The 27,774-nt window shown below is 35.5% G+C and overlaps 2 protein-coding genes across 6 annotated transcripts in view; one reads left to right on the forward strand and one right to left on the reverse strand.

Annotated features, from left to right (window-relative positions):
- LOC110455362 (cGMP-specific 3',5'-cyclic phosphodiesterase-like) overlaps positions 1-3,400 on the forward strand; it is a 75,065-nt gene extending 71,665 nt beyond the window's left edge. For all 4 annotated transcript variants that reach the window (XM_021505455.1, XM_021505453.1, XM_021505456.1 and 1 more), the window contains exon 21: positions 273-3,400. In XM_021505455.1, the coding sequence (XP_021361130.1) occupies positions 273-347 (75 nt within the window). In that variant the 3' untranslated portion in view covers positions 348-3,400. The remainder of the gene's footprint in view (positions 1-272) is intronic.
- A 5,666-nt stretch (positions 3,401-9,066) lies between these two features.
- On the reverse strand, positions 9,067-27,723 carry LOC110455408 (clarin-2-like). Of its 2 annotated transcripts, XM_021505526.1 has the most exons (4): positions 27,376-27,723; positions 19,800-19,925; positions 14,447-14,632; positions 9,067-13,756 (listed from the first exon to the last, which is right to left on the reverse strand). In XM_021505526.1, exons 1-4 carry the CDS (start codon positions 27,620-27,622, stop codon positions 13,491-13,493), a joined length of 825 nt encoding a protein of 274 aa, XP_021361201.1. In that variant the 5' UTR covers positions 27,623-27,723; the 3' UTR covers positions 9,067-13,490. The 2 variants fall into 2 exon arrangements, with proteins under 2 accessions (XP_021361201.1, XP_021361202.1); XM_021505527.1 differs by lacking the exon at positions 19,800-19,925.
- Between the last annotated feature and the right edge of the window lie 51 nt (positions 27,724-27,774).

Below are 27,774 nucleotides of genomic sequence, written 5' to 3' on the forward strand. Positions count from 1 at the left end.
AACACAAAACCTAAAGTATCTTTTGTTGCAAAACAAAAAACAAAGGAAGGTGGACTTCCACTGGTAGCCAATTATGATGTCTCCTAACTAGAGCAGGACTGATCTTTAAACAAATGTTACAAATATTAAATTTGGTTTAGTCTTTTCTGTCATTTTTTGTACAATTAAATATTACTTTAGCCATTAAGATTGATGTCATCTTTTGTAACTGTTTGAATGAAAAAAAATATGTGCTATGTATCATGAACTTATTTTGTATTCCTCGATTCCAGTATGGGTCAAATGTGATATCAAACAAGACTGACTCGAAAAGCTCTAAAAAGACCAAGATCTGTTCCCTGATGTGACAAAGTGTTACTCCTTTGTCTTGTGCTTTGAGATTTTACGGCTAGGGTCAAAGCTTGTTCATAGGTCGTGTGAGTCCTCAACAGTGGATTTACGGGAGATATGATGTGTGGACAATCCTTGACCCGCCTCTTACAATCAACTTTGACCATCTGGCAGCTGGATTATGTAAGACTGACCGACATTTGGCCTAGAGGACATGGTGTGCTGACTGGTGCAGGAGAACATTTTATCCTGGTGGTCATCATCGTCATCACCCTTTTCTGCTGATGTATATTTATTTACACCATTGTAGTTGTTTTTGTTACTTTCACCGTGATGAATGTTAATTGTAAATAGATGTTTATAATACATTAGTATACCTTATAAATTATTCTTAAATCACTTTTGTGCAATGAATCTAAAAATAAATCGGAAAAGGTTTTAAGACATATGTAATGGCAATTTATATTAGTTAAATACTGTTACAGAAAAAGACAAATATTTAAATAGGTGTGTTTAATTGGAATTTAATTGATATATAGTCAACTGCATGTATTGTGAAGCTCTTTTAGGCATCACAAGATCGTATGCAGATTTTCTTTACAATGTATTTTTACAGCTATAAAAGCTTAACACTGTTGGTGATAAAACATGTAACTTGATATTAACTTCATAGAAATCATCCGGTTTGTTGTTCATACCACCAATATCCTTTTTGTCTTGAAAGTTTGCGTCTCGTTGAATAGAGGATCGTACACCTTGGGTTTTATCAACACATCAAAATATTAATGCTATTTACCACATGCATTTTCAATTTCTTATTAGATGTGGATGTGTTATTCTTTAATAATTGCAAATGGAACGCATATTTTATTTATCTCAAATTTGAGCTCTGCTCGAAGAGATATCATGCAATATTGCTGCTATGAGGACAACGCCAAAGTGGTCCGACATATCAAAATATGACAGATGTTACTATGTAACACATACAGAATATTTACATGTACGTACCTTCGTAAGTCGCCGTGTGGTCAAGACAAAGGTAGGGTTTCAGCCCAGGTACGACACAAAGTGGCTTCTGATAGGTATAGAACTGACACTGCTCAAACATGGCAATTTAGCTATCAATCGAACCTGATATGAAGTTCTCCCTAATCCCTAGCAAGTCAGCGTCTGTTGAAAATGGCAATTGTTGTTTGTTGAGATATTTCTAATGACTGTGATTTTCCCAAACTCTACATAGTCAAGGATATCAAGGACGACACCTGATAATGATGGTCCCATACGCCTGCGAATCATTGAACTTTCATTCATTTTGCAACTTTTTCATCAAATTTTGTTGAAGGTACATGGAGTTGACTTCAGAACTATCAAATATCCTCTCCTCAATACCTTCAACAATACTAATATTGATTAGAATACCAATTACAATGTGGAAATTATTGATTTACCTGTCCCTCCCCTCATTTCTTTCTCTTACCAGACCATATCACCCTTTATCTGTCTCATTCAGATGACCACTGATGACTGCTAGTTGAATTTGCCTGAAATATCTAATAGTGGTTGTCTTTTGTAATAGTGGTGTCTTAAGTTCGCTCCACCTTGGTTCCCCTTACCAATGATTACTGTATACTGGAAACTTTTGCACTTCACGGGTAAAATCCATATTCACCCAGAGTTATTTTCTACCGTAACATGTCATTACAATGTATGGCATGTATTGAACTGAAGTACCCTACTAAGATAATTTTGTCCTCATTCAGAGAACGAAAAGGCAAAAGTTGAACTGCGATAAACATTTCCTGGCATACAGTATTCATCTTAAGGAAACAAGTGTGTTTAATATTGAATCCTACGATACCATAACTCAGTACAGGTATTAGGATCTCAATATGTTGAGCATCATAGTAAATAAAGGTTTGGTTTTGATAAAATTGTTATGCACTTAGGTTGGAGTCTGGACAATGATTTTTCAATACCGTAATATTTGTTGAAAAAACTTCTTATCTTTTAGCAAGGATTATTCTCGTATCTGTAGATTTTTAACTCTGAACTTGTGCCAAACACTTACTCTCTGTGATCAGTCCAGTGAATATCAGTATGATGTAGTTTTAACTCTTTCACTTCATGCTATTAATCACTGTTATTTATTTTTAATGTCAATATAGATTTTGAAAAAGTTTTCTTAACCAATTTCAAGTGAATCATTTTATTGAATATTTTAACAAACACGTGCATGTAACATTTGTTATTTTGTCTTTGCGTATTGCAGAGTTATCTTCTCTTGGGAGCAGGTATTGATTGTTACGTCATTGGTTTGTGCGAGAACATACCTTGTTTTCTCAAAAATTGATGATGTTACTCTTGCAAACAAGTAACGTAACAATCAATACCTGCTCCCAAGAGAAGATAACTGCAATACGCAAAGACGGAATAAGCTCATCTGGTACAAAATATCTGGGTGAGCTTATGCTGTGGTGCTTCATCTGATGTCTCAACATTTTTGTAAAACAATATCTCTCAAACTATTGAGCAGATTTCAACCAAATCTTGGTGGCAGGATGGGAATTAAAAGTAAAATAAGAAAGAAGCTGACAATGCTTGGAGCTGAAGGGTAGGGTGAAAAGGCTGACTTGTATTTTAAATACATCACCTCCTAAGCAACTGTGCAAATTTCAACCTAAAATAAAAGCTTCACTTTTAAAATAGCCAGGTGAGCAATTTAGGTCTGCAATGGCCTCTTGTTAAAGATACAGCTTATGTTGTTATTTTATTTTGATAAAAGTGAAATTGGTTCTCCCTAATACAACTATTGTAATGGTTGTATACATTTACAAGTACCAGTTGTATATACAACTCTCTGTAACTTGTGATCTACGATAAGATGTACAACTGCTATATTATATAACTGTTGTAACGTGAGATACTCCTACTCTGATGTAGAACTCCTATCCTTCAAATACAATACTTTTATTGTTGTGACATTATGTGATAGACAATGCTGTCTCAGACTGTTTCTTGTTAAAGTTATAAGTTCTTAAGCCTGGAATGGAATAAAAGCGATTATTTATTATTTATTTGTTATTTGTGCTTTTTACTAAAAACCTAAGGAATATTAACAGTGGTATGTCTTATTAACCAATCCACAGGTGTATCTACCAACAATACAGTTTTCAAAATTATGTGGGTCTTACATCCCATGTTGAACTTGACTGGGCCCAATTGATGGACCCAGCTTATCAGCTAAGGCTTGTTTCATAAAATGTTGGTGAAAATCCTCTTTTTTGAAAAGTCTGTTGAAGGTTTTGCACTCTTAGACCTCGTATAGTCCAGCAATACAGCCCCTTCTTGAGTAGAAGTTATGTGATCCTAATTATGTAAGCATCATTTCATGAAATGTTGGTGAAAATCTGCCTGTTAGTTTCTGAGAGAAGTCTTTTCAAGGTTTTATGAGCCTTATGGCCCAGCCCCTCGGTTCCCTTAGGGGTCGACTCGTCCGGAGTATGCATTCTGATCCTCACCTCAGGCTGATGATAAATACCAATTTTTTATCAGAATCTAAAGATGGTTTCCGAGGAAGAAGATGAAATGTGTTTTTTTTATGCATGACGGATGACATCCGAAGCACTACAGCAGAAATGCACTTGCAACAGATCACTCAGGTGACCTAAATATAGGCCAAAACTGCCCTGAATTCCCCTATCTATGGCCAAAACAGTTATCAATTTTATGCTTCAGTTTTTTTACATGCATTTGATTTCTGTAACATTCAAGGATTTGTAAGATGGAACATCAAAGTCCACAAGCTTTGATTTAAAATGCTATATATATAATTTAAACATCAAGCAATCTAACCACCTAAATATGGAAGTACCAATACCGTCATTGGAAACATTTACATTTTTTCGTGAGCACACTGCCAGGCTTGTCACAGAATATAACGCATCATTAATTTATAGGAACATTTACTTTATTTCTCTTGAATCTACCTGGTACATGTAAATGAAGTGTGTTGCATTCATGACAGAAAGCATGACCTACGGTAACGTATTCTTACTCTCAAATGCCGAACTTTCTAAGTTCACACCCTGGTACTACGATTCAGTACAACCTTGTAACAGTTAAACATTTTACATAGCCCCAACAGCAAAAATCACATGATCCCCAAAATCAATCATTAATGAGTTTTCAATCAAATGTTTAATGAATATGAAAATCCTTCAAGTTGATTCCCTACACAGATCCTTCATACAAACATAACTAAAACAATTATCCCCCTTTCAGTTTTCAAAATGAAGCCAAACATTTTTTTTCTCAAAGAAATGCTTTGTTATGCAATCTCACTTACAATATGTTGTCTCCTAATCATGAAGCATATAATCTTGTCAAATAGTTTTCATTTTTTGGTCACAATTACGACTACCGTGCTTACAATATAGCTACATGTATACAGCACACACAGGTATTCCATCTTTGCGTATTGCAGAGGTATCTTCTCTTGTGAGCAGGTATTGATTGTTAAGTCATTGGTCTGTGTGAGAAATTTTCGTCGTTTTCTCAAATATTGATGACATTACTCTCGCAAACAAATGACGTAACAATCAATACCTGCTCAACAAGAGCAGATAACTCTGCAATACGAAAAGACGGAATAGGCAAAATATAGTTTTCAAATCACCACAAATATTTAAGCTTATATATATCTATATACCAGGTATGTAGAAACTACTGAAAATATTACCAAACTTTTCAATATAAGAAATTGACAAAACAGATGGAATAATTTGGACTAAATGTCATGGTGCTGTAACCTAAATCCATACTCTGTTAATGTGCAAGATGGAACAATTACAAACAAATTACATTGGTTTTTAACATTGCATAATCATACAATTAAACAGGATTAATTCTCATAAAGGTCAACATGCACGTCAAGACATATTCTCAATATGTAACACCAAGAAACTGAGGGAGAAACGGAGGGTTTGTTTTATTATCAACAGAAATGCATCTAAATGCTATGACTATAATTTAATGTACTTTTCACAATTTAAAAAAAAAAGGGATTTGATAATTTTTCTTATGAATCATAGATGAAAATCATAGGATTTATTGTTCTTGTGACAAGTTAAACTTTTATTTACAGATTAAAACGTTATTTGGGTTTTTAAATGCTGATGAAAAAAGATTATGTCCAGTTACTACCTGTACACAGAATAGAGTTGTCTCCCCTCATGCACACATTGAACACGGCTATTATAATTTAGTGTCTAGGCTCGAAAAGACATTCTTTTGGTTGATTCTTAAATTTTTTACACCATGAGAGAATAATTGTACAAGATTATGACAACAACACACATGAAATGCTTTGTTCTGATACAAAAGATTATTTTAAGTAAATGAAGGATCTTGACAAATACACAATTTTCATAATCAGAATATGCTATAAACAACCGTTAAAACTAAGTCATATATCAGAGGATATGGATACTAACAGTACAAGTGATATGTTAAAATAAACTTCAAACAAGTTTTACATTGTAAAATTAATTACATAATCAATAATAAATCATGTATTATTAAAATCAACAGACTAGAGTAGAAATACATTTTGATTGGTAAAAAAATCATCATAGACCTGCTACTTGTGTTAGTTTTTAAGGTAAGGGGTACATACCGCGGCATCGGTTATAATCTTGAAAAAGACTTCTACTGGTTTTTGACATGGAGTACTCTCCCTTGTATATAGAAGATGAAGCAGTTCCATTGCCAATATATTCATTTCTGTGTTCAATGGTGTTTTTTTTGCAACCCCAAAGTACGACTTTTAATTTTGAAATCGATAATTTGTAATTCTTAGTATAGTGTAGGATGGGCCGTGTGAAGGTCCCAAGTTCGAATCCAGCAATATTTGATTTTTTTCATACATTTTTTTTCCATTTTTGAATTTTCAAATTTTGAAAAACTGTTATCAACTAAAATGCATTGGATCAAATACAGAATGTTCTTTTGGAAATAATTTTCATACCAGGGACATTAGTTACATTACATGGTACCCTTTATCTTAAAAACTGTTTTCTGCCCTATACGGTGCATGACACTGCTCTGATGACAAAAAAAAATAGACATAAAACATGTACAACTATATTAAATCAAGCATAACTAAATGTAAATACATGTATATTTTCAAATATTCTATTTTGTATCTTTTGAAAACTGTACTTATGGATGTTTGTTTTCATTAATTTTATAATCATTGTAAATTTAAAGAACATTAAATTTCATAAAACAACATTATAATTTCAGACAGTAAGTGTTCATAAGAGGATGAACATCAATTAATGATTAAGCAGAACTTTATTAATTATAAAAGAAGTAATATTTTTGCGTAAGTGATATTACCAATCACAACTATAATGTATATATATATAGGACGCAGACAACAAACCTTTTCATGCGTCTCAGTACTGGAATTGTAAAAAAGCACCTGTTTAAAAATGTTGTACACATATATAAAAAAAAATCTTTGAATTACGAAACGCGTACACAAAGTGCAGTGTATATATACATACATTGTTATATACAATTCTATATACATGGTTATTAATACAATGCAACAATACAAAAATATACTTACTCCACATGTACATAACATATGTACAAACATCTCTACAACCTAAAGCAATCTGCCCACTAACCCTGTGATAATTAAAGTCAGTTACTGTTTAGTCCCCACATATTTCCTATGGGCAGATAACATTATCTTGCAGTCGAGTCAACTCTGCCATTCCTACAACCGGAACAGGATTCTTTAGATAAAGCTATTTCTGCAATAATTCATCAACACACAGACATTTGTATCATCTTTAGATAACATGGTTAGTTTTTTTGTAAAGAGCAATATGATCTTCATAAAATACTCACTTTACTATAGAGCATAAAAAGAGTTAGTCTACTTAACTGTGCAAAGGGAGATAACTCAATTATATGAAGTATGGGCATATTTTAATATTTATTTGGATAGTGTGCAATTCAGTTCCATTTTTTATTAATGTGCATTCTCTTTTTAAAAAAATTAAATTTATTTCTGAAAACTGTCCAAAATTATCGCCTTTATATCGTTACCCTTCTTAAAAAAATACAAATGTTCATTTTTCGGACAATATATATTTTCATTTTCATTTTTGTATCAAATGATATTAAGTAGTGCTCAGCAAGCAAGCTTTAATTAATGATAATTGGTCCAAATAATCACAAGATTCAAATATCTGAAGTGTATTATTCACACAGTAGTAGTGTATCCTTGTAATCCCATTTAGAAGGACCGAAACCCCTTGGTCCTACAAATGTATTTCAGAATGAAAAAAATTACAAGTGTATGTATATGTAGTAGGGATTAAATCATAGGTACATTGGAAGGACTTCCTGTAGTGGCGCTTTTCTAACTTTTCTTTGACATCATATTCACCAAAATGTCCGATGTATGTTGTTTATGTTCAATACATTTTCTTCACCACTTAATTTCTGATACCTAACATCCCTAAAGTGCCTCACAAAATGGCTAGATTGAAAGGTCAAAATTGACGGAGAAAAGTTGCAATGATGCAACATTAATTACTCTATCGTGAAATGTTGCACAACAGTCATGGGAATGTTAAGTGTTTTGAGATCTCATGTGATCAAACACTTGCAGCATGTTTAACCGTACATTCCGGGTTGTAATGTAGTTGTATATACAGGAATTGTATCTAGTGATCAAGGCAAAAAATTCCTTGCGTCCTGAAAAATATACTAACATTGTAAATGTTTCAGGGTAAAGAACACTAACAGCTGAACATGTATACTGTAACAGTAACCTATGATAAATAGTGACTAGCCACACACACATATATAGTAAAACACAACCTACTCAGTAAAAACGTGCACGCTGTGCAACACATAACATCAAAGTAAAAATAATACATAGTCAGTATTTGGTATTAAGTTAATCCCGATAAATGACAGGCCGGATGTACACATAAATCCATCAGATAAATAAACAACCTGTGTGATTGGATTCAATTTTCATGCCAAATTGCCCTTGATATTCATTGCCCTCTGGTTATAACTGACCTTGAACTTCCACTGTGACCTTAATTTTCGAGGCAGTGGTAACATTAGTGTATACCTTACTGAACTGGACGAACTTTACTCAAGTCACATCAGTCCACACACAATGTTGCTGGTCCAGTAAAGCATATGTCTTTCACCAACATGACCAGGGTTTGATTTCCCCATAGGATGTGTAAGTGTGTGCACAATGCCCAACCACATTGGTTTTGTCAGAATGCAGAGATTTCCTGTGTCAGGCCAGCGAAAGTGATTTAAAACATTTAGAGGATCAACAAATTAATGTCAATAGTTAGAAAACAATGCCCATGTAATAATGACAGACCTGACCTGTGAGTTTGACTTGCCATTACTGAGAGTGGTACGAGGAAAAATGTTGATTTACTATTTTGGAAGGATATCTTCCATGGACAGGTCTATTGTGAGACAGACTCCTCAATAAATCTAACGAGCAGACTAGAAAAACATTACAGAATTTGTGTGCAAAGGGTTAACCTACTAACCAATAGTATATATACAGGGTAGCTAACTATTTCTGGCTTGGAACTAAAATATAATTGTATAGTATGGTTTGTTTGTGTTTTACGTCCTATTATATTAACAGCTATGGTCATTTAAGGACGTGCCAGGTTTTGGTGGTGGAGGAAAGCCAGAGTTCCCGGAGAAAGACCACTGACCTAAGGCCAGTACCTGGCAACTGCCCCACGTTGGTCTCGAACCCGACCCAGTTGTGGAGGGCTAGTGGTAGCAGAAAGGCAGACGCCTTAACAACTTGGCCCCCCCCATAATTATATTGTTATAAGTTAAATGACTGATACAGAATATCCACAATATCAGACTTACAGGACTAGTAATATAGATCATTCACATTAATTTGAATTTACAAAATTTTGTTAATTACAACCAAATCTAAAACACCTTATCTTGGAATTACAGAATACAATTTAATTCTGTTGTGAAAACCAGTTCCTCAAACAATAACCAGACCTCAAGTTACAGGATTAACAGAGCCTGGATCAAGTCTAGTGTATGGGGCAGGTTTTTTATATATCTATATTATCATAATCTTAGTGTGGGCTGCATCAACTACTGCTGTGAATCCCCGGGGTCTCACCTTTGGGGGAGGGGGGGTTGTTCTGCATAATAGATTGCATCAAACATTACCACACAACAGACTGATCCCCTACCAGGAGAAAGGATTAGATACAAGGACTTGTGTGAAGTTATGCATGAATGATTACTCTTGTGAGAAATCTTGAAAGCTCAATTCTATAAATTTAAAATTTATCACAAGTGACCATATATATACTTAGTACATTCCCAGTACTCACTGATCAGGCAAATATTGTAAATATCATTTCATGGCAAGAATTATCAAATATGGCAAGTAATCTGTAGTATATATTGTCTATAAAACTAAGTATCTATCTACCACATAGCACAAGGGGGTCATTTAATTATCCCTAGTTTTATAGTCTTAAGTACATTTTACCTCATTCACCCCTGAAATTTCATAATCAACTATTCCAACCTTTGAATTGGAAGAGTCCAAATGTGTCATCAGGGGTGGATGAGTTAATGAGTATGCCACGTAAACTAAAACAAAAGGCTAAGATGTGCATTCATCGGCTAAGTTTATGGAAGATTTTTTAAATAATCGAATTTCGGAGCAGTATCTTTGTATAATCTTGAAAATGTTTACAATGATATAAATGTTAGCGTGACTGACATTTCGTGTACGTGAGCTGGAGGAATGTTTTCAGATAAACGGGAACTATTTGCTTTATGTGGTCTGTTTTTCGCAGATGTCTGCTTTCAGCCTGGGAATGTTGTTTGAGCGGAATGTATCAGATTTAAAAAAGTAAATCACATTTCACACTGTGTGTGAGGGAATCGTAAACAGGACTCAACTGAATTCTCTAAAGAATTCACAGGCAAGGTCTTCAACATAATACGAATAACTTTAAAACAATTTTGATCAAGTGTTTAAGCATGTGATATATAACCTCATAAAAAATATTTCATTAACAATATGAGGGTGACATCAATATAACAAACAAGCACACAATCACTTCTTTGTCAATACCAAACAGACGAAAACAATCTGTAACCTGTTGTGTAATCACAAAGTTAAAAGGTCATGACCTTCAAAACAACCCCAAGTTTACACTCATCATTATAACTGTATGCAAATGAACTTTAAACAGTGCAAATGAAATAAAAATTGATTGTAAATACTTAAATACTTGGAAAATGTAAAAAAAAAAAAAAAAAGTGCATGTTCTTTCAGTAACGATTATTATGAATGGTTCCTACAAAAGCCAGCCAGCTGGCAAGGAAACATTCCTGGTCCCCAGAAACATTGGGCATTAACAAATACAACTAAATGTGTAACAATGTGATAAAAACAGTCTTCGCTCTCTCAGTACTGTACAACTGATGCAAACAAAATCAGGGCCCGCATTCATGAAAACATTCTCAGACTCAAGCATGCATTTTGTGCTCATACTAGCCTCCTTCTAACTTACTTCAATCATGTCAAACAATCAAAAAGTCAAGTGGAAATATTGAAAACAGTATTCAGTTAAAGTCTCTTTAAAAAATAAAATTAAAAAAATCCAAATCATTTGAATTTTGTCTTCATTAATATCTGAACAAGATCTTGGGCTTGAACACAGAATCTGAATTTGAGCATAAGACAGTTTCATGAATATGGGCCCAGTCTCTGGTTCCCAGAACACCACATGGCATGCTTTAATCACTCCTGGGGTTTGTGTTAAAATTACCCCCAGACACAGAGAGAGGTGAGAATGCACACATTTTCAAACATAATGCATTATCAATTATCTGGATGGATTTTGGATTTCATAATTAAAATAGCTGTGATCAGAACTATCATCATTCATACTGCCGTTTTCTTGATCAAACACCTTTCTTGACATTCAGAAGCCATTATATTTTTTGGCCCAACTTAAAATTTATCACTAGTTTATCGTATTAAAAATGTACCATGCAGCAAAATGTTCTTTGTCAAAATCAGATTAACTGTTCACTGAACTTTAGTAATTTTCCTTTTTTGTTCAGCAACATTATTTCATATGATAAATAAACAGGAAATAATATTCTTTTTGAAACAAATTCGAAAAAATGTGTGAAGATTAAATTCAGTAACGCTAACTGAACCTAGAACGTAGAGTGTTCAAAACTTCCTCAAACATTCCGAAAAGGCAGAGTGAAAAAGACAGACGGCTCTCTGAAATGATGCTTCAAATCACACCTATCAGGATTTCAAAAATAAATGTCTTCTCGCAAGCTTTCCTTACATTGCGTTTGTGTAGATGTGAGGTTCAAGTGAATGTCAATTAAAACTTTGGATTAACAATATAAATACGTACAAAATACTAACGTTAAACAATGGAAATAAATCATGTTTACTATATTATCCAATCTGTTTGTTTAACTGATTACTGAGATACAAAAAAAAATCACACATTGACAATTCATTGGAATGTATGTATCAATCAATTTCATCAGAACTTTTAGTAAATATGTGGCATAAAATTTCTAAAAAAAATAATTTAGCACTGATTTTCATTTGGTTTCGGTTTTTATACTTTGTAATCCTTCAAATCAAAATTTGAAACAGAAATCACTGAACACCGAGTAAATAAAGAAGTTAACTTAAAGAGATTATATATATGTATTAGATAACTATTCAAAAATCACAAATATTTCACACAGACATATTTTTACAAAACTGAACTTATAACCTAACCTGGGAAGGATTGGTGTCCTATTTCAATGTATCCGAATAAAAAATTCTAGACAAAAATAAAATCTTGAAAAATATATGTGATTTATCAAATATGTTATGGATGGATTCGTACTAGCAAACTATTATGGCTTATATAATAAGAGTGGTCTTGTACCCAGTCAACATTTATCTGTTTTGGGTACCTATATCTGACTCCATACAAGCTGGGAATGTAATCAGCTTATACCATGTAAGTCAATCTATTTTATTTTAACTACAAATAAAACAATGGGTTTTTTTGGTGGCAATGCAGTTAAATAGACTATTAATAAGTATACCATTGGTCAGCTACAACCTATTGGAGATACCTAGGACTGGAATGGTCAAATATGCCGTCCCCCTGGAATGGTCAGACCAATATAATCCCTACAACCTGCTCTTGAGCTCATTCATTTTAGCTACAACCTAGCCTATTGGAGATACCTGGAATGGTCAAACGCCCTGAATCCCGTGGAATGGTCAGACCAATATAATCCCTACAACCTGCTCTTGAGCCCATTCATTTTAGCTACAACCTAGCCTATTGGAGATACCTGGAATGGACAAACGTCCTGAATCTCGTGGAATGGTCAGACCAATGTAATCCCTACAACCTGCTCTGTATTCCTCGAATCAACTTAATCCTTAAAATCTACCTCTGTATACCCCTCTAGGTGGTCAAACATAAGCAACCCTCCAGAGGGGTCAGACCATTGCGATGCCATCATCAACACACCATCTTCCATCTTTTACGAATCATGCGGCAATCTTTTTGAATCTAAACAAAGCTTTCAGTTTATAAATTCTCAAATGAAAAGACATTTAACTATTGTTTTAATTAGCCCTTCAATTAAATAGGTCAATTTTTTATAAAATGTCCACTATTCAGTCGAATGCATCGATTGCCAGAATTTCATTTCACTTAGTACAATTCAAGTAATACAAGCAGTGACACAAATATTTCCGGTTACATATGATACAATGTATAGAACACATACTGACAAAATTTAGTGGGCTTCCTGTGATTACCATTAAAAACCTCAAAAGTTGAAACACTGGAACCAAAAAGATTGTTGCATGGTCATAAAGAAAAAAGACATTTCGCGAAAAAAATAATCATAAAATTATTCTAAATTCCATAAACCAACATTATATACTCCACATTTTTTCTTAAGAAGTGGCCCCGATATGTAAAAATGTATTTACTACATATTACAGCATAAACTTGTATACAACACAGTATACCATTTATAGCATTACATTAGTACAATATAATGCCGTTATCGATGACTTTGTCAGCCTCCCGCGTGAAACCACACTTGAGTTTGGCTCCGGAGAAGATGAGAAATAACAAGTTTATGAAGTAAAGGCCGGTGGCAGCCACAAGCAAGTAGAAGGAGTAATCGAGGTCGGTGTTGTTCTCTGTGGTATAGTCGGCCAGACGATCCTCTAGTGGTAGCACGTTGTACTGGTAGTATCGGAAATACAGGACGAGGTACATCACCATACCCAGGGCAGTAAACAGTACTGGAAAAAGACATTAATATCAAATCTCATCAGGATTTATAACACATTAGTCCCAGTCTATTACAATATAAACTATATAATAAACAGCAGCTCAGAAAACTAAACTCTAATGGAGCTTTTGACTTTTGAGGGGTTATATACATGTATGTGTCACACAGTTTAGTTTCTCTGACCATGACTTTTACTACAAAAGGGTACTTAAATAACAGAAACTTCCAGTGTACAAAATTTCTATCTAACACCCACTTTTCACATGTGTGATGTCACAATGGGACAACAATAATGTGACTTCACCAAATCAGGAAAAATCTGATGTGGAAACTGCAATGCATGTTTTTCGTGGTTCCTGAGCTAATTCTGGTGATAATTATAATATACTTTTTTTAGAAAGAGAGAAAAATACCCTCAGGATTTCTGAATATTGGCAAAACCCTCATCAACAACCCTCAGGTTTTACCTGATTTGAAAACCATAAGTAAGAATTTTGCTTTCCTACACCCCTGGACCTGGAAGTGTCTATTAGTCTAATTACCAAGTCATAATAAACCAATCTACTTTACAGGGTCAGCACAGAAACTCATGAGTTAAGAGTCTGGACAAGTATTACAGTGATTTCACATATGTCTTTTCAAACCAAAAGATTTATTTTAATTTTAAATGAAAGGTGAGAATCTTAAAAACTGTTCTTACATGCCAGACCGTTCCAGAGATAAAGGCCCATGGGGCCTGTGATGGTTTCTATCGGCTTGCCGGCGATGTTGAAGATGGAGAATCCGATTGAGACCAAGCCCCAGGCCATGCCGAGCGCAGACAGTACGATGGTGGCTACCCACAGACCATACGGGAACAGGCCGAACTCGTACAGCTCTTTTTTAACTGTAAAACAGAGCACACTTTATAAACTCATAAAGTTTACCTTTTACTGGAAAACAGATGAAGTAGGTCAGTAATGGGGGACAGATGTACGGAAACAGGAAAAACTAGGTCGGAGACATTTTATATAGCAACAGTCTATAAGCATCATCATTATACAATATTCCATCAATAAATGTCTTACATTAAATTTGCTTGTGAAGAGACTTTTCTATCTATTTGTATGACACTGAAGTGGTTCTTTACTGTCATATTTAACCTATAAATTATACATAATAATACAATACATATATATGCAATGTTTCTATCAGCACCAATACAATACATGTATATGTAATGTTTCTATCAGCAATCTGGTTATGAAAGGTGTTTATAACACTGCCGGCAACATTTAGGTTCTGTCAGCTACTATACGTGTACATGTTAGTTCAGTCTCACAAAACATTGATCGGCTTGATTTAATGAACCATGACTAAATGTTTCAGTTATTTCTTCAATCAATGACGGAGCATAATTTTTATAAGACTGGTTATCATGCATCGATCATTGTCATACATCTACAACAAGACAGCCAATAAATAGTTAAAGCTGGTTTCGGATTTCGCAATGAACACAAATTAAATAGTCAGAAAGATTTTCAACAAGTAAAACTTGTTTTCTTGTAAATTCATAAACACAATCAAAGGTTAGTGAAAATACCCAGAACCTTGATCAAGCTGTACAGGCAGTGTTTTTCTTATACGGATCACACAGAACTAGGCCAGGCTGGCTGGAGATTTCTATCTTCTACTAATTAGTAATCAGTGAGACTTCTAAATGAATAATTCAAATCAAGAACCCATCGCTGGGTTAAAGTGTGGCAAATGGAAACCTTAGTTTGGAATTTAATATTTATATTCACCTTTTAAATAACATAGTTATCACTAGTGACCCAAGTGTTGGTATCTATTGACAGCGTCTAGTTGTTCAAACATATCTGAACTTAAGGATCCCTGTCCCGCTGCACTGCCGTTTTTCCTATGTACAGTGACCTCCCCTTAACTTCCCTTTTTGATATTACTGTAGCACATTTGGGCTAGTACACCTCCATTGACCGGGTATAGCTCCATTGGTTACAGTGACAGTATATGACTGGGTATAAGCATTTAAACTAAAATTGAACTATTCGCTGATGGAATTAGGATCTGTGAACTCGGCTTTCATGTGTCTGAGAGAAAATGATTTAGTCCGAGGTTCCTCCTCTATAAAGTAACTGACAAACTTCAAAATGTCATGTCACGTATCATTCTAAAGTCAAGTGTTCGAACCCAGGTCCCAATGATTTTATTACACTCAGAACACCCTTGTTGATTACCAAGGTATGTTTTGTTTATTTCAAATTTTTATTACAGTATTTCTCATAAAAGTCCCATCAAGTATGGTTTTTCTTTTCAGAATGATTATCAAAGCTACATGCAGTCACGCTGGAAAAAACTGTTTCCAATATGTATAACTTAGTTACAGTTTTTGGCAGTGGTACGGGGATCTATATTATCTTATATTAATATTGAGTCATATCATATAATAAAACAATATGTATACAGGTATTCAAAATTGCTGAGGACAAAAAAATGAAAACCTTTGTACCTTTTCAGATATTTCTCAAAACTTGCCTTCTAAAACACTTTTTTTCATGAATGTCTACATTTTGTAATTTAGCTTGTCATGATTTGAACATGTTACCAGGCAATGACACACATCAGGCCACCTGCAACTGCATCATGACATTGTGGTGGCTTTTGATCTAAACTTCAAAATGATGATATTATTTTGTATTTCGCTTTGTATCAATTGAAGTAAAACATTTCAAAAGTTAAAATGTCTGCCTTGTGGCCATTGATATTACAATTTTACAATAAAAAACAAGTGGGAAGTCTCAATAGTAATTTCCACCTGGTCTGGAGTGACATTTTACTCTTTAACATCGAACATTGACAACTTAAATCAAAGCAGGGGAAGAAGTCTTTGTTACTGTAACAGGAGAGGAAAAATGCATGGCCAGGCCAGGGTTCTAATCCGGGACTCTCTGAACTCTAGATTGATGATCTGGCCAACTAGCAGCTACATTTTTCTCCCTATCGGTTTTAAAAAAAAAATGCCTAATGCTTATTAATTAATACCCAAGGAGAGTTTAAATATGAAGTTTGAGAAAAACCATCCAGTTCTTCTCGAAAAAAAGTGATAACAAGAACTGGACACACCACTGACCATGGCCCAAAGGTGTTTTGAGTGACCATGGTGGTCGAAATACTGGAGGTGGCCTTACAACAACCACCCCCCTCCTCCTGCCCAAATAGGTCGGGACACCAAATCATCATCCATAATCTATCTATCTATATATTAAATATCAACTAGGAAGTTCTAGGTATCAGTGTGGAATACCAGTGAGATTAGACTAGTGAGGTTTAGAGTCACCAACTGATTATATATATAGCGACATACTGAATGACTTCTACATAAATTAAATTGTATACAGGTACCGTAAAAACCCATATAATTTGCACACCTATGTAATTTGCACAGGTACTTTTTGAGGCAGAAAATCCCCAAAAAAACTTGTACTTGAATATTTTGCGTACCAAAATAATTCAAGTTCCGAAAATCGAAATTACATGGGGTTTTACAATAACAAAAAAATATTTGTCAACATAAAATCAGTGAAAACATTACTGTTGAATATTTCACATAAAATCACATGCAACAAGAGGCCCAGAGGGCCTGTATCGCTCACCTGGATATCTAAGCAATCATGGCAAAATATTCTCCAAATGAGATCCAAGGGAATATGCCAGACCTCAAGGCCAATCCTTGTAGCATATCTGTATTTGATTTTTTATGCCCAGCAATTTTATGTATGGTTATGGGGTGGGGATCTCAACTGTTTCCAAGCTGTGACTCAGAAACTAGGTCCCTAGGGTTGTGGCCAGACCCCAGGATAAATTCTAATATCATGACTGCATTTGTCTCTTTTTGCCCAGCATTTGTATATATAGTTTTGGGGTGGGGATCTCAACCGTTTCAAAGTTATGACCCAGGGGTTATGTCTGCAAGGGTGGGGCAGACCCTTGGGTCAATTCTAATACCATGACTGCATTCGTCTCTTTATGCCCAACAATTGTATATATAGTTTTGGGGTGGGGATCTTAACCGTTTCAAAGTTATGACCCAGGGGTTAAGTCTCCAAGGGTGGGGCCAGACCCTAGGGCCATCCTGGAAGCAAATGTGCATTCCTCTCTTTATACTCAGCAATTGTATATATGGTTATATGGTGGGGATCTCAACCATTTCCAAGTAATATTTTTTTTCGGCCCTACCCCTTAGCCCGGGGGGTCAGCCCCACCATTTGTACAATTTTGAATCCCTGCCTCCCATGAATGCTTCCGACCAAATATGATCAATATCCATGGTATAGTTTTACGGAAGAAGTCGTTTAGAGCAATATAGCCAAATTGCCCCCTTTTGGCCCAGCCCTCAGCCCCCTGGGGGGTCAGCCCCACCATTTGTACAATTTTGAATCCCCACCACCTAGGGATGCTTCCAGTCAAATATGGTTCATATTTATCTCTTAGTTCCAGATAGGAGGTCGCTTAAAGCAATATAGCTAAATAACCCTTTTTGGCCCTGCCCCTCAACCCCATGGGGGTCAGCCCCACCATTTGTACAATTTTGAATCCCTGCCTCCCATGAATGCTTTTGATTAAATATGATTGATATCCAGTGCATAGTTCTATAGAAGAAGTCGTTTGTAGCAATATAGTCAAAATGCCCCCTTTTGGCCGGCCCCTCAGCCCCCTGGGGGGTCAGCCCAACCATTTGTACAATTTTGAATCCACACCACCTAGGGATGCTTCCAATTAAATATGGTTGATATCCATCTCTTAGTTCCAGAGAACATCTCTTAGTTCCAGAGAAGATGTCGCTTAAAGCAATATAGCCAAATTGCCCCCTTATTGCCCTGTCCCTCAGCCCCCTGGGGGGACAGCCCCATCATTTGTACAATTTTGAATCCCCACCACCTAGGAATGCTTCCAGTTTAAAGAAATTGTTGACGGACGGACGACGGACGCCACGGTATGGCATAAGCTCACCTTGGTACTTTGGACCCGGTGAGCTAATAATGCTACACTTGAAAAGTTAAGTGTCTAATATATCAAATACCCCCAATTTTTACCACTTCAAATGTTCAACTTCTATAAATTTCTTCCAATGTAGAAGAGAGATGACCCATCTATGATGACCAATCTATAATAAATCAATTCTAAACTGTGTAACACTATGAGCTTACCACACGATACCTACAATTAGCTCTCCTAGCAGAATATTATTGATTTTCAGATTAAAAATAACGTAGAAAACATATACCAGCCAGTGCTTTGCTTAGTAAATATTACCAAACAGTAAATCTGTGCCACATCCGTGTTGTGAATTAATCGATTATTTGGACAGATCATGTGTGAGTTGCCTTAGACGTCATGACATACAGTAACATTTTTACATGGTTTGAGAATTCTAAATAAAACCTTTATAACACCCACAGGTAACCCTCAAATATAAGTAAAACCCTTGGGTGCAGACTACAGTCACAGTCACCTGATCATGATGACACAGGTAACTGTAAATATATTTGAAGCCACCACTAATGACTGTTACCCAGGAACACTAACTGTTGTTTTAATATTTGTAACAGATTTGCATTCATACAAGCATGAAACTTCAAAAAATCTGTTTAATCCTTATATGGTAACCTGCATGTGGCTAAACACTGACCCTACTAATCAATTTTAATGTGCAGCCTGAAATGCATGCAGGTAGTATACCTGTAACATTATGTCTTCATTTACTGTTTCCAGTAGCTAGCCATGCATATAATACAAATAACGATACTCCCCTATCTGAAAAAGAATATTGATAAAATATCCAATAAAGTCATGCTTCAGATCCAAACGGTCTTACCGGTATTTCAATCAATAATCGTTGGCTGTATAAGGTATATATATACAAAGCCGTAATTTCAATAAACTTAGGAACCTAAACTGATAACTCTGACAATGAGAATGACATTAAATCTACAGGCTGTAGATAAACGGAAATATCTAATTTCCGACACATTGATATGAAGACGGATATTGACCTGAAGAGGAAGCTAGGACTGTCGAGGCGTTGTTGTATTCGTCTACCACCATCTGTAGTTTTGTTTTCTTGTCGACGGCTGTTGTGTTGTATAAGAGACAATACCCAGCCGCTCCGTCACACACCACTGTTACAAAACCAATCCAAACAAACAAAATCAGGCATGCAAACAAACAACAACAATACAACATTTCACAACATCTAATATATATAAAATAATATACAGTGAAACCTGTCTAGTCCGACAATGTGGGATACAACATATAGACCAGATATGGCAGGAATGTTGGAATACACAGGTCTCAATATTGGGTATAGTATTTGTTAGAAATAGGATCACAGCATTATATTGGATTAGACAGGCTGTCAGAATTCTTAGGGGTCAGATGAGACAATGTCAGAGTACTCAGGGGTCAGATTTTAAGATTTAAGAATATTCAGGGATCAGATTAGACAGTATGTCAGAATGCTCTGGGGTCAGATGAGGCAAGTTTCACTGTATACAGAAATAAAAACAGAACAAAAAAAATAAAATCAGGATTCAAAACTTAAACACTACAAAAACTGGTGCAATAATCTGATACAATATACCATTGAGCGGGAGCATGCTGGGTGTACGAGGAATTTGCAAACTGAAACTAATGTTATTTTTTTTTAGCTACATTACGTTTGCCTTATCAAAAAGTTAGGGTGGGCTTGCACAACTTTTTTTAGTTTTATCTATATAGTATCTATATATAAACTCTTATATTTTGCAAAATATGTTTACACATTTTCTATGTATAGAATTTCGTTTTTCCAGATGTCAACATTTCATGTAATTTTTAAAAACATGTGCAAAGCTAATAACATCATGCCTGTTTCATGTAATGATGTCTGTGTCATGTAATGATGTCTGTGTCATGTAATGATGTCTGTTTCATGTAATGATGTCTGTAACATGTAATGATGTCTGTGTCATGTTATGATGTCTGTGTCATGTAATGATGTCTGTTTCATGTAATGATGTCTGTATCATGTTATGATGTATGTTAATGTAATGATGTCTATTTCATGAAATGATGTCTGTTTCATGCAATGATGTCTGTATCATGTAATGATGTATGTTAATGTAATGATGTCTGTTTCATGAAATGATGTCTGTTTCATGTAATGATGTCTGTTTCATGTAATGATGTCTGTTTCATGTAATGTCTGTATCATGCATTCACACACTAAAAATTATCATTCAACTTTATACACTTCGCAAATTACAATTTTTGTATGCCAGTGACAGCATACATACTGATGCAGCCCATTACCTGTGGTATGTAGAAATTTACTTTATCTATTAAGTGACCGGTGTATATGTAGAAACACAAAACTCTAACAAACTCCAGGTTAAATTATATACTGTGGGGTTCCTATGACAAATGATTCGGTGTGAAATGCTGATGTCACCGTGGTAACCAAAACATTCTGTGTAGACAGGACTACACTTGATGGGCGATGTTAGGGTATTGGTGTAAATGTGTTCATTATATGACATTTAAAGGCGGTTACAAGATAACATTGATTAACAAAATCGTTACGTCATCTATTTTAATAAATGTACCAGGGAGAGTTTTAGACTTTTCAAAAGTGGGCACCAAAAACAGGTGATTGATTGGGTTACACTTATTTTAGGAATATGTGACAAAACTGTAAAAAATATTTGGTCCCTTGCAAATTTTTGCTAATTTTGAAGAAAACATAAATTTACAGTCAACACTGACCTTCACTCAATAACTGTTGTTCTTGCTAACTGGAGTTATTATCTCATAGACCTTGACAAGTTTCCATGACATCGACAACAATAAATATAGACTGAACTATATATATATATATATATATGCAAATTTTTTCGCAAACGAGACACATTGCCATGTGACATCATCAATAGTAGATGTACATACAGTGTATGTGCATGTGGGCGGAGTTTACCAAATGCAAATTTCCAGCCGTTAGTTCTATTGAACCCATCGATATATATCGTACCTTAATAAGTTTTGAAGATGAAATGAAATATCCTTTTGATCAGAAATATGCATAAAAATGTTATGAACCATTCACAGAAAAAATAAACGGTAAATGTAAGAAATAGTTTTCCATTTTGGTAAGGTCAGGAGGTGATAATTCGATCCAGTTCAGCATGAGTAAATATATCATAGATGGCTTTGCCATTTATTCAATTTAAACAAGAGCTCAAATGGAGTTATAATCACCACATATAAGCTATTCCTTAAACAAACAGAAGCATTTATTTGTTATTTTTTTAAGACATATGTAATAAAATGCTTTATTCCATAATATATCATAACATTGGCAAGAATATTAAAAAGGTAGTTTAATAAGAAAAGAACATGCATGGGGAAAATAAAACCGATACTCATGCATAAATTGAAACTTCTGTCATGATTAATTTGTTGACACATTATCTAAATAAGTAAACAGAAAATATTACTGGTCACCATCAACAGGAATTTTATATTTAATTCTGTCGCTTTACAGCTAAGTTTTTCTTAGTGTGTTTAGAATATATTCTGACATTAACTGTTCTTATATAAAATTTACACAAAAAATCTTATAGGATATATATATTATATATAGACACACAAATCTAGGGTAGCTATATATAGATAGCTAGATATATATAGCTACCCTAAAGTTACCGGAACAAATTAGACTGCAGACATCACTTTATTTTCACAGCCATAAGTCATGAAATGTAGGATGGTCAGTATTTACATGATGAAACATCGCAAGCTACAGAGTGGGAGTCGGGTAGACACCTTGTCTTGTACACAAACTTTTAAAAAAGTATGTGATAATTTATTAGCCCCTTTCTTTGATTAGCAATCCTGGCCTATACTTTAATTATTACTTACAAACCCTACATATCTAGGGATCTAAGTTTTAAATCAAACACTTCTCCTATATGCTTAAACAAATTAAAACATATTTCTGTTGTTATTAGCTGTACAGTATTATCGTAACATTAGCAAAAACGTTGCTGTAGCTACCTGGTCACGTCACAGGTCACATGACAGACGTCAATGACGAACGTTCAAACATAATGTTTCCTTAATCATGAAAATGTGGGGTGTTTTAGAATTTAACATTGTAAATATAACCTACCCTTAATTTTGTTTAGGATATAAATGAAGCACAGTTGCACAAGACATCTTTCACTAACCATGTTTCGGTACAATATGGTCACAGTTAAATGGGTCTACACATACAAGCAACATTTAGACAACAACAACTGTCTTAATACAGCAACAACCTTGTCGCCAGATAAAATCTTCGAAATATTAAAAACAGTAAACAACATCATAAGATGTGTTGTTCATATAATGACTACAATTAAAAAACATTCACCCAAATTTCAGTTTGATTTGTGAAAAATATGGCAAGTTATGAAAAATGCAAATATTACAATTGGATGTGTGCATGTTACATGCAGGTACATGTACTATGGTATGCTTCACATTCAATGAAGTGTCTTCAAACCCTACCCCTCCAAACAACAAGAGTAAGCAACATCAGCAGATATTGTATTTGTATTACTGTATATACTGGACCTATACAAATTCCAGTTCAATATCACGTATGTGAAAAAATAACCAAGTTACAATTTATAGTGAATTGATTTTTTAAGGTTGACAAATGTCACAGGTATATATGTGTATGTGTACACTGATCAAAATGCATCTGTTAATTTACATCCTTTTAACAGCTATGATCATTTAAGGGCGAGCTGGTTTGCTGGTGGAGGAAAGCCGGAACACCCAGAAAACAACACCGACCTGTGGTCAGTACCTGCCGACTGCCCCATGTACATAGGCCACAAAACCAGGACCCAGTGGTGGAGGGCTAGTGATCATAGACGGTCGATGCCTTAACCACTCGTCCACCACAGCCCCGCCATCTTCAGACTGCATTATATTACTCAAAATAATCCTTAAAGTGAGTGGAACAACGAAGTTAGTTTATTTACCCAGTACACTATATAAAATATATAATGTCACACAAACATATAATGGACCCTTAGTAGAACAACGCCCATGTCTGTAGGGTCTGATAACATTCTACACACACGATACATTTAAAAAAAGTCTAAGTGTGTTCACCAATGTACATGTGAAGTCCTATGTACACACATGATACAGCATAAAGTTTAGTTCAAGCACACGTGCAAGGTGAAAATTGCACCGATCCTAACTCATAACACAGGGGTAAAGGACAATGTCAAAAAAGTGTCGAGGAATGTTTACATTCATCTTTTAGGTTTCTGGAGGACGCACCTAGCGGTATACAAAAGCCCTCTTATGATAAAGCAAAGCAAATACCCAAAGGAGATAAATAACTTGAATTGTGAACCCAGGTTTCCATAATTAACTGTGTAGCGGACATCCACAACCAGTTAGCTCAATTGGTAAAGCGTCCGTCTAGAGTTCGGAGGGTCACTGGTTCAAAACCCAACTATTGTTATAAGGGGATACCAAAACTTGGGTTGTAAAAAGTGGTCTCTTTGGGGGCAAAGTCTTAGAAAAAGGAGGGAGGAATGTAACAGAACTGGACGGGGTTGATCATCTACCGCCACATAGCTAAATTGGTATAGAGCGTCCATCTATGGATGGTCCTGGGTTTGAACCCTGGTCTAGCAGTGCATTTTATCTCTCTTGATATAATTGACACTTGTGCTGACTGATTTCGGCCTGCTAGGCAGGTGGATGTCAGAGCACAACTACGTACATTCAATATAGTTACTACATTGAATAAGGAAGTAGATATGGAGAAAAGATAAAGCAAAATTCTGATTGGTGCATACATAATAAAGTATGAGATAATAATACATGAGTGATCATTATATTAAAGGCTTGAAGTAAATATAAGTATCAATTGGTACATTTCAGGGGTAAGGTGAAAATATTCAAAGTTTTGAGGAAGGAAGAAATTGATAAATCTGGATCCATGTTTTACCTGTAGGAGAAGGCTAATAGTAATCCTGAACATTATAGCTAATGTAAGACGGTGATTATATGGTTATGATTCCTATATACACTAAGTCACAATATCAGTCAAAATCAATATCTGTGAAAAATTGAAAAGCAGCTGGAAAATACTGAAAGTTCCAAATTGTACAGTTAAGATGAATCCCAAAGATGGGAAAGGTCCGGGATACCCTTGCATCAGAAAGTCTGTAGGAAGTAATAGTACGAGTCCTGACAATTCAAATGTTTGTATGAGGATTTAGGCTAAAGGATGGCCCTGCAGAGTATATCTAGTGCTTTAATCAAGAAGGCAAGTAGTACATATGTACGTCCTCCATGCTGTAGATTGATGAATAGGATAAGTTTATTCATGTTTGGCAATAGTAGTTTTCAATAACAGTGATAGTGGTTATACCACTAGAAAGTAGATGTATAAGTAGTTTCATACTACTGTAGTGAGATTCTATACATGTATGTAGCTGAACTGGCCATGGGCTGGGCCATTTTCCAGCCACCAGTATAAAGCTCAATCGGTAGAGCGTCTGTCTAGAGTTTGGAGGGTCCCGGGTTTTAACCTGGCTTGCAGTGCATTTTTCGATATATCTTGTTCCACACACAGTTTCTTCTTAGATGATCATGAGGTGATATATATTTGCATCAAAGAAGGTTCTGTTCATTGTCTTTTGTTTGCATCATGCAAAAAGGCTCCTTGTCTTCATCCAAAATGACCAGAAGTCAGGCGCCAGTCAAGAGTGGGCAGATTCTTACATGGAAATGCAAGGATTCTTGAATAAATGTACACATAAGAAACAACATCCAATAAGTGTCAAGGAAGGTTTACATTTATCTTCTAGGTTTTTGGAGGATACCCAGTTACACGTCATCAACAAACATAAGCTCTGTATTACGACGCCACGACGCCACTATAAGTATAGGGGAACAGATGTTGGTTTCGTGGTGGAAGAAAGCCCACATCCCGGATAGCACGACATTGTCGGGCCAATGGCGCGATGCGACGATCACATATCGACCTTGGCCCAACCGATAAGATAAGCTGCATAGCCAACGACCGCATCTCGCCGTTGGCCCAACGGCAGTGTTAAGCTGCATTGCCAATGATCTCATCGCGCCATTGGCCCAGCTGTGGAGTTTAGCTGCAAAGCCAACGATCGCATCTCGCCGTTGGCCCACGGTCGGAAATTAACTGATCATCGAACCATAGTCTAACGGATATCCGGTATAGCCTCGTTCTGAATGCAGCTTTGCTGGAAAAATAGGAAGCGGGTACGTGTTGCAATGTCTTGACAAAAGTAAGTTACTGATGTATCAGCAATTATCTACGAGAAAGATGAAAACGTGTAAATGATAAAGTTGAATATAATATAAAATCTACATTCTATTTTCATTGACAACTCACTTCAATTCGAATTCTGGTTGTTTAGCCCCATGTCCTGTTCGCACCATCTGCCCATATGACATAATTATGGCATGTAGAGCGATGAAAATTGTGATTGGATAATTCCAGATCCCGATTTGCATATTTGCAAGGAAAGGTACTCTTGTTTGGTTGAAATACAAAACGAAACCGCTAAACTCTAAACTGTATTTTAAACAGACAGAAATGTAAAATATACCAGGCGTTGTTACAGGAGTCCAATTTTAGCATTATCAGATGGTGGCCCAACAATATTTTCAGATCATGGCCCTACAGAATTTTCTGCCAGCCCAACGGACAAAAAGCTGTAGGGCCGATGTTGTATGCCTACGTTGAGCCAACAGTACAGTTTCGTTGGGCCAACGTTGGCCCATCAGCGGTGTGCTATCTGGGATGGTAAAACCACCAGAGGGGTAACAACCCTATCAGACATCACACTCTTTTTCTGCCACCGCTGAGGAACAAACCCAAATTCTTTGGAGAGTGATGCTCTGAAGCTCACATTTGATTGCACCAATAGTAGTGATGACTGCCCGTTAGCGATCGCAGCTAACGATCGAGGCACCCCCAGTTGTATACAGAAGCCTTTTTAATGTATGGTAAAGCAAAACAAATAACAAAAGGAGGGAAGCAACTCCTGAATCCAGGTTCCCATAACAGTATTGATATGTATGCGGACTAGTTTCATCCCGATAGGCCGGCCGTCGTCAGAGCACAGCTATTTGGTGACTACACTGCAACTACATGTGTACATGCATAAGTTGGTGGTGGAGTTACAATGATGGTCATGTGACTTACAACTCAATTTGTTTTTTACATATTTTGTTGCAACGATAACCATCTTACATACTAATGACAATTTATTTCACATTACACACATTTGGTACTAAAAATTTGAACTTGTCATACAAATGTATGCACCTCAGCCAATTTTTTTTCACAAATCAATCTGAACTTATTATAGTCATATTAATAAAAAAAAACATCTTCTGATTTCGTCTGCTTTTTGATAATATTTTTTAAAGATTTTGTCAGGCGACACTTGTCGCTTTCAAGTACAACACATTTACAATGTCTATAATGGTACGCCGTCATACAAGCGTATGCCTTTCTTTTTTTTCTTTTACCTTCGATTGTTTGTTCTCTAGCGCCGACTCCATAATTAACCTTTCTTGTTCCTGCAAACAATCCAAAAGTAATATTTCCGGTGAATTTCCCAACTGTTTCAGAAGCATTTCTACTCAAAGTGTTGTTTTTCTTTTGTGCAAAAGCCGAAATCCAATGCTCTGTGACGAAAGCAGCCACAACAAGTCCTATTGCTGCTAAGCTTACGTATATTGTCAATCCGATAAACACTTTTTTAGTTTCCCCCATTTCCTTAGAATTCCTCTAGTTATGCTTCACCTAGGAGCTCTGGTATTCGTAATGGACAGCTACATAGAACAGATAACGAAAGTTGATAACAAACTGTCACACCCAAGAAAAACCGGAAGTTCAGCCCGATAGCTCGAACGCTTAAAATTTAG

Source organism: Mizuhopecten yessoensis, unplaced genomic scaffold (genome assembly GCF_002113885.1).
Source record: "Mizuhopecten yessoensis strain PY_sf001 unplaced genomic scaffold, ASM211388v2 scaffold8213, whole genome shotgun sequence".
NCBI lineage: Eukaryota > Metazoa > Mollusca > Bivalvia > Pectinida > Pectinidae > Mizuhopecten > Mizuhopecten yessoensis.

Bases quoted from the DNA above. Each gene is read 5' to 3' on its own strand.
- LOC110455408 (XM_021505526.1), bottom strand. From the start codon at position 27,622: ATGGGGGAAACTAAAAAAGTGTTTATCGGATTGACAATATACGTAAGC. The intron at 19,926-27,375 runs GTAAAAGAAAAA...GTTTTGTAACAG, and splicing joins TAGAGAACAAACAATCGAAG to TGGTGTGTGACGGAGCGGCT. The intron at 13,757-14,446 runs GTAAGAACAGTT...GTCTTTTTCCAG, and splicing joins TCTCTGGAACGGTCTGGCAT to TACTGTTTACTGCCCTGGGT.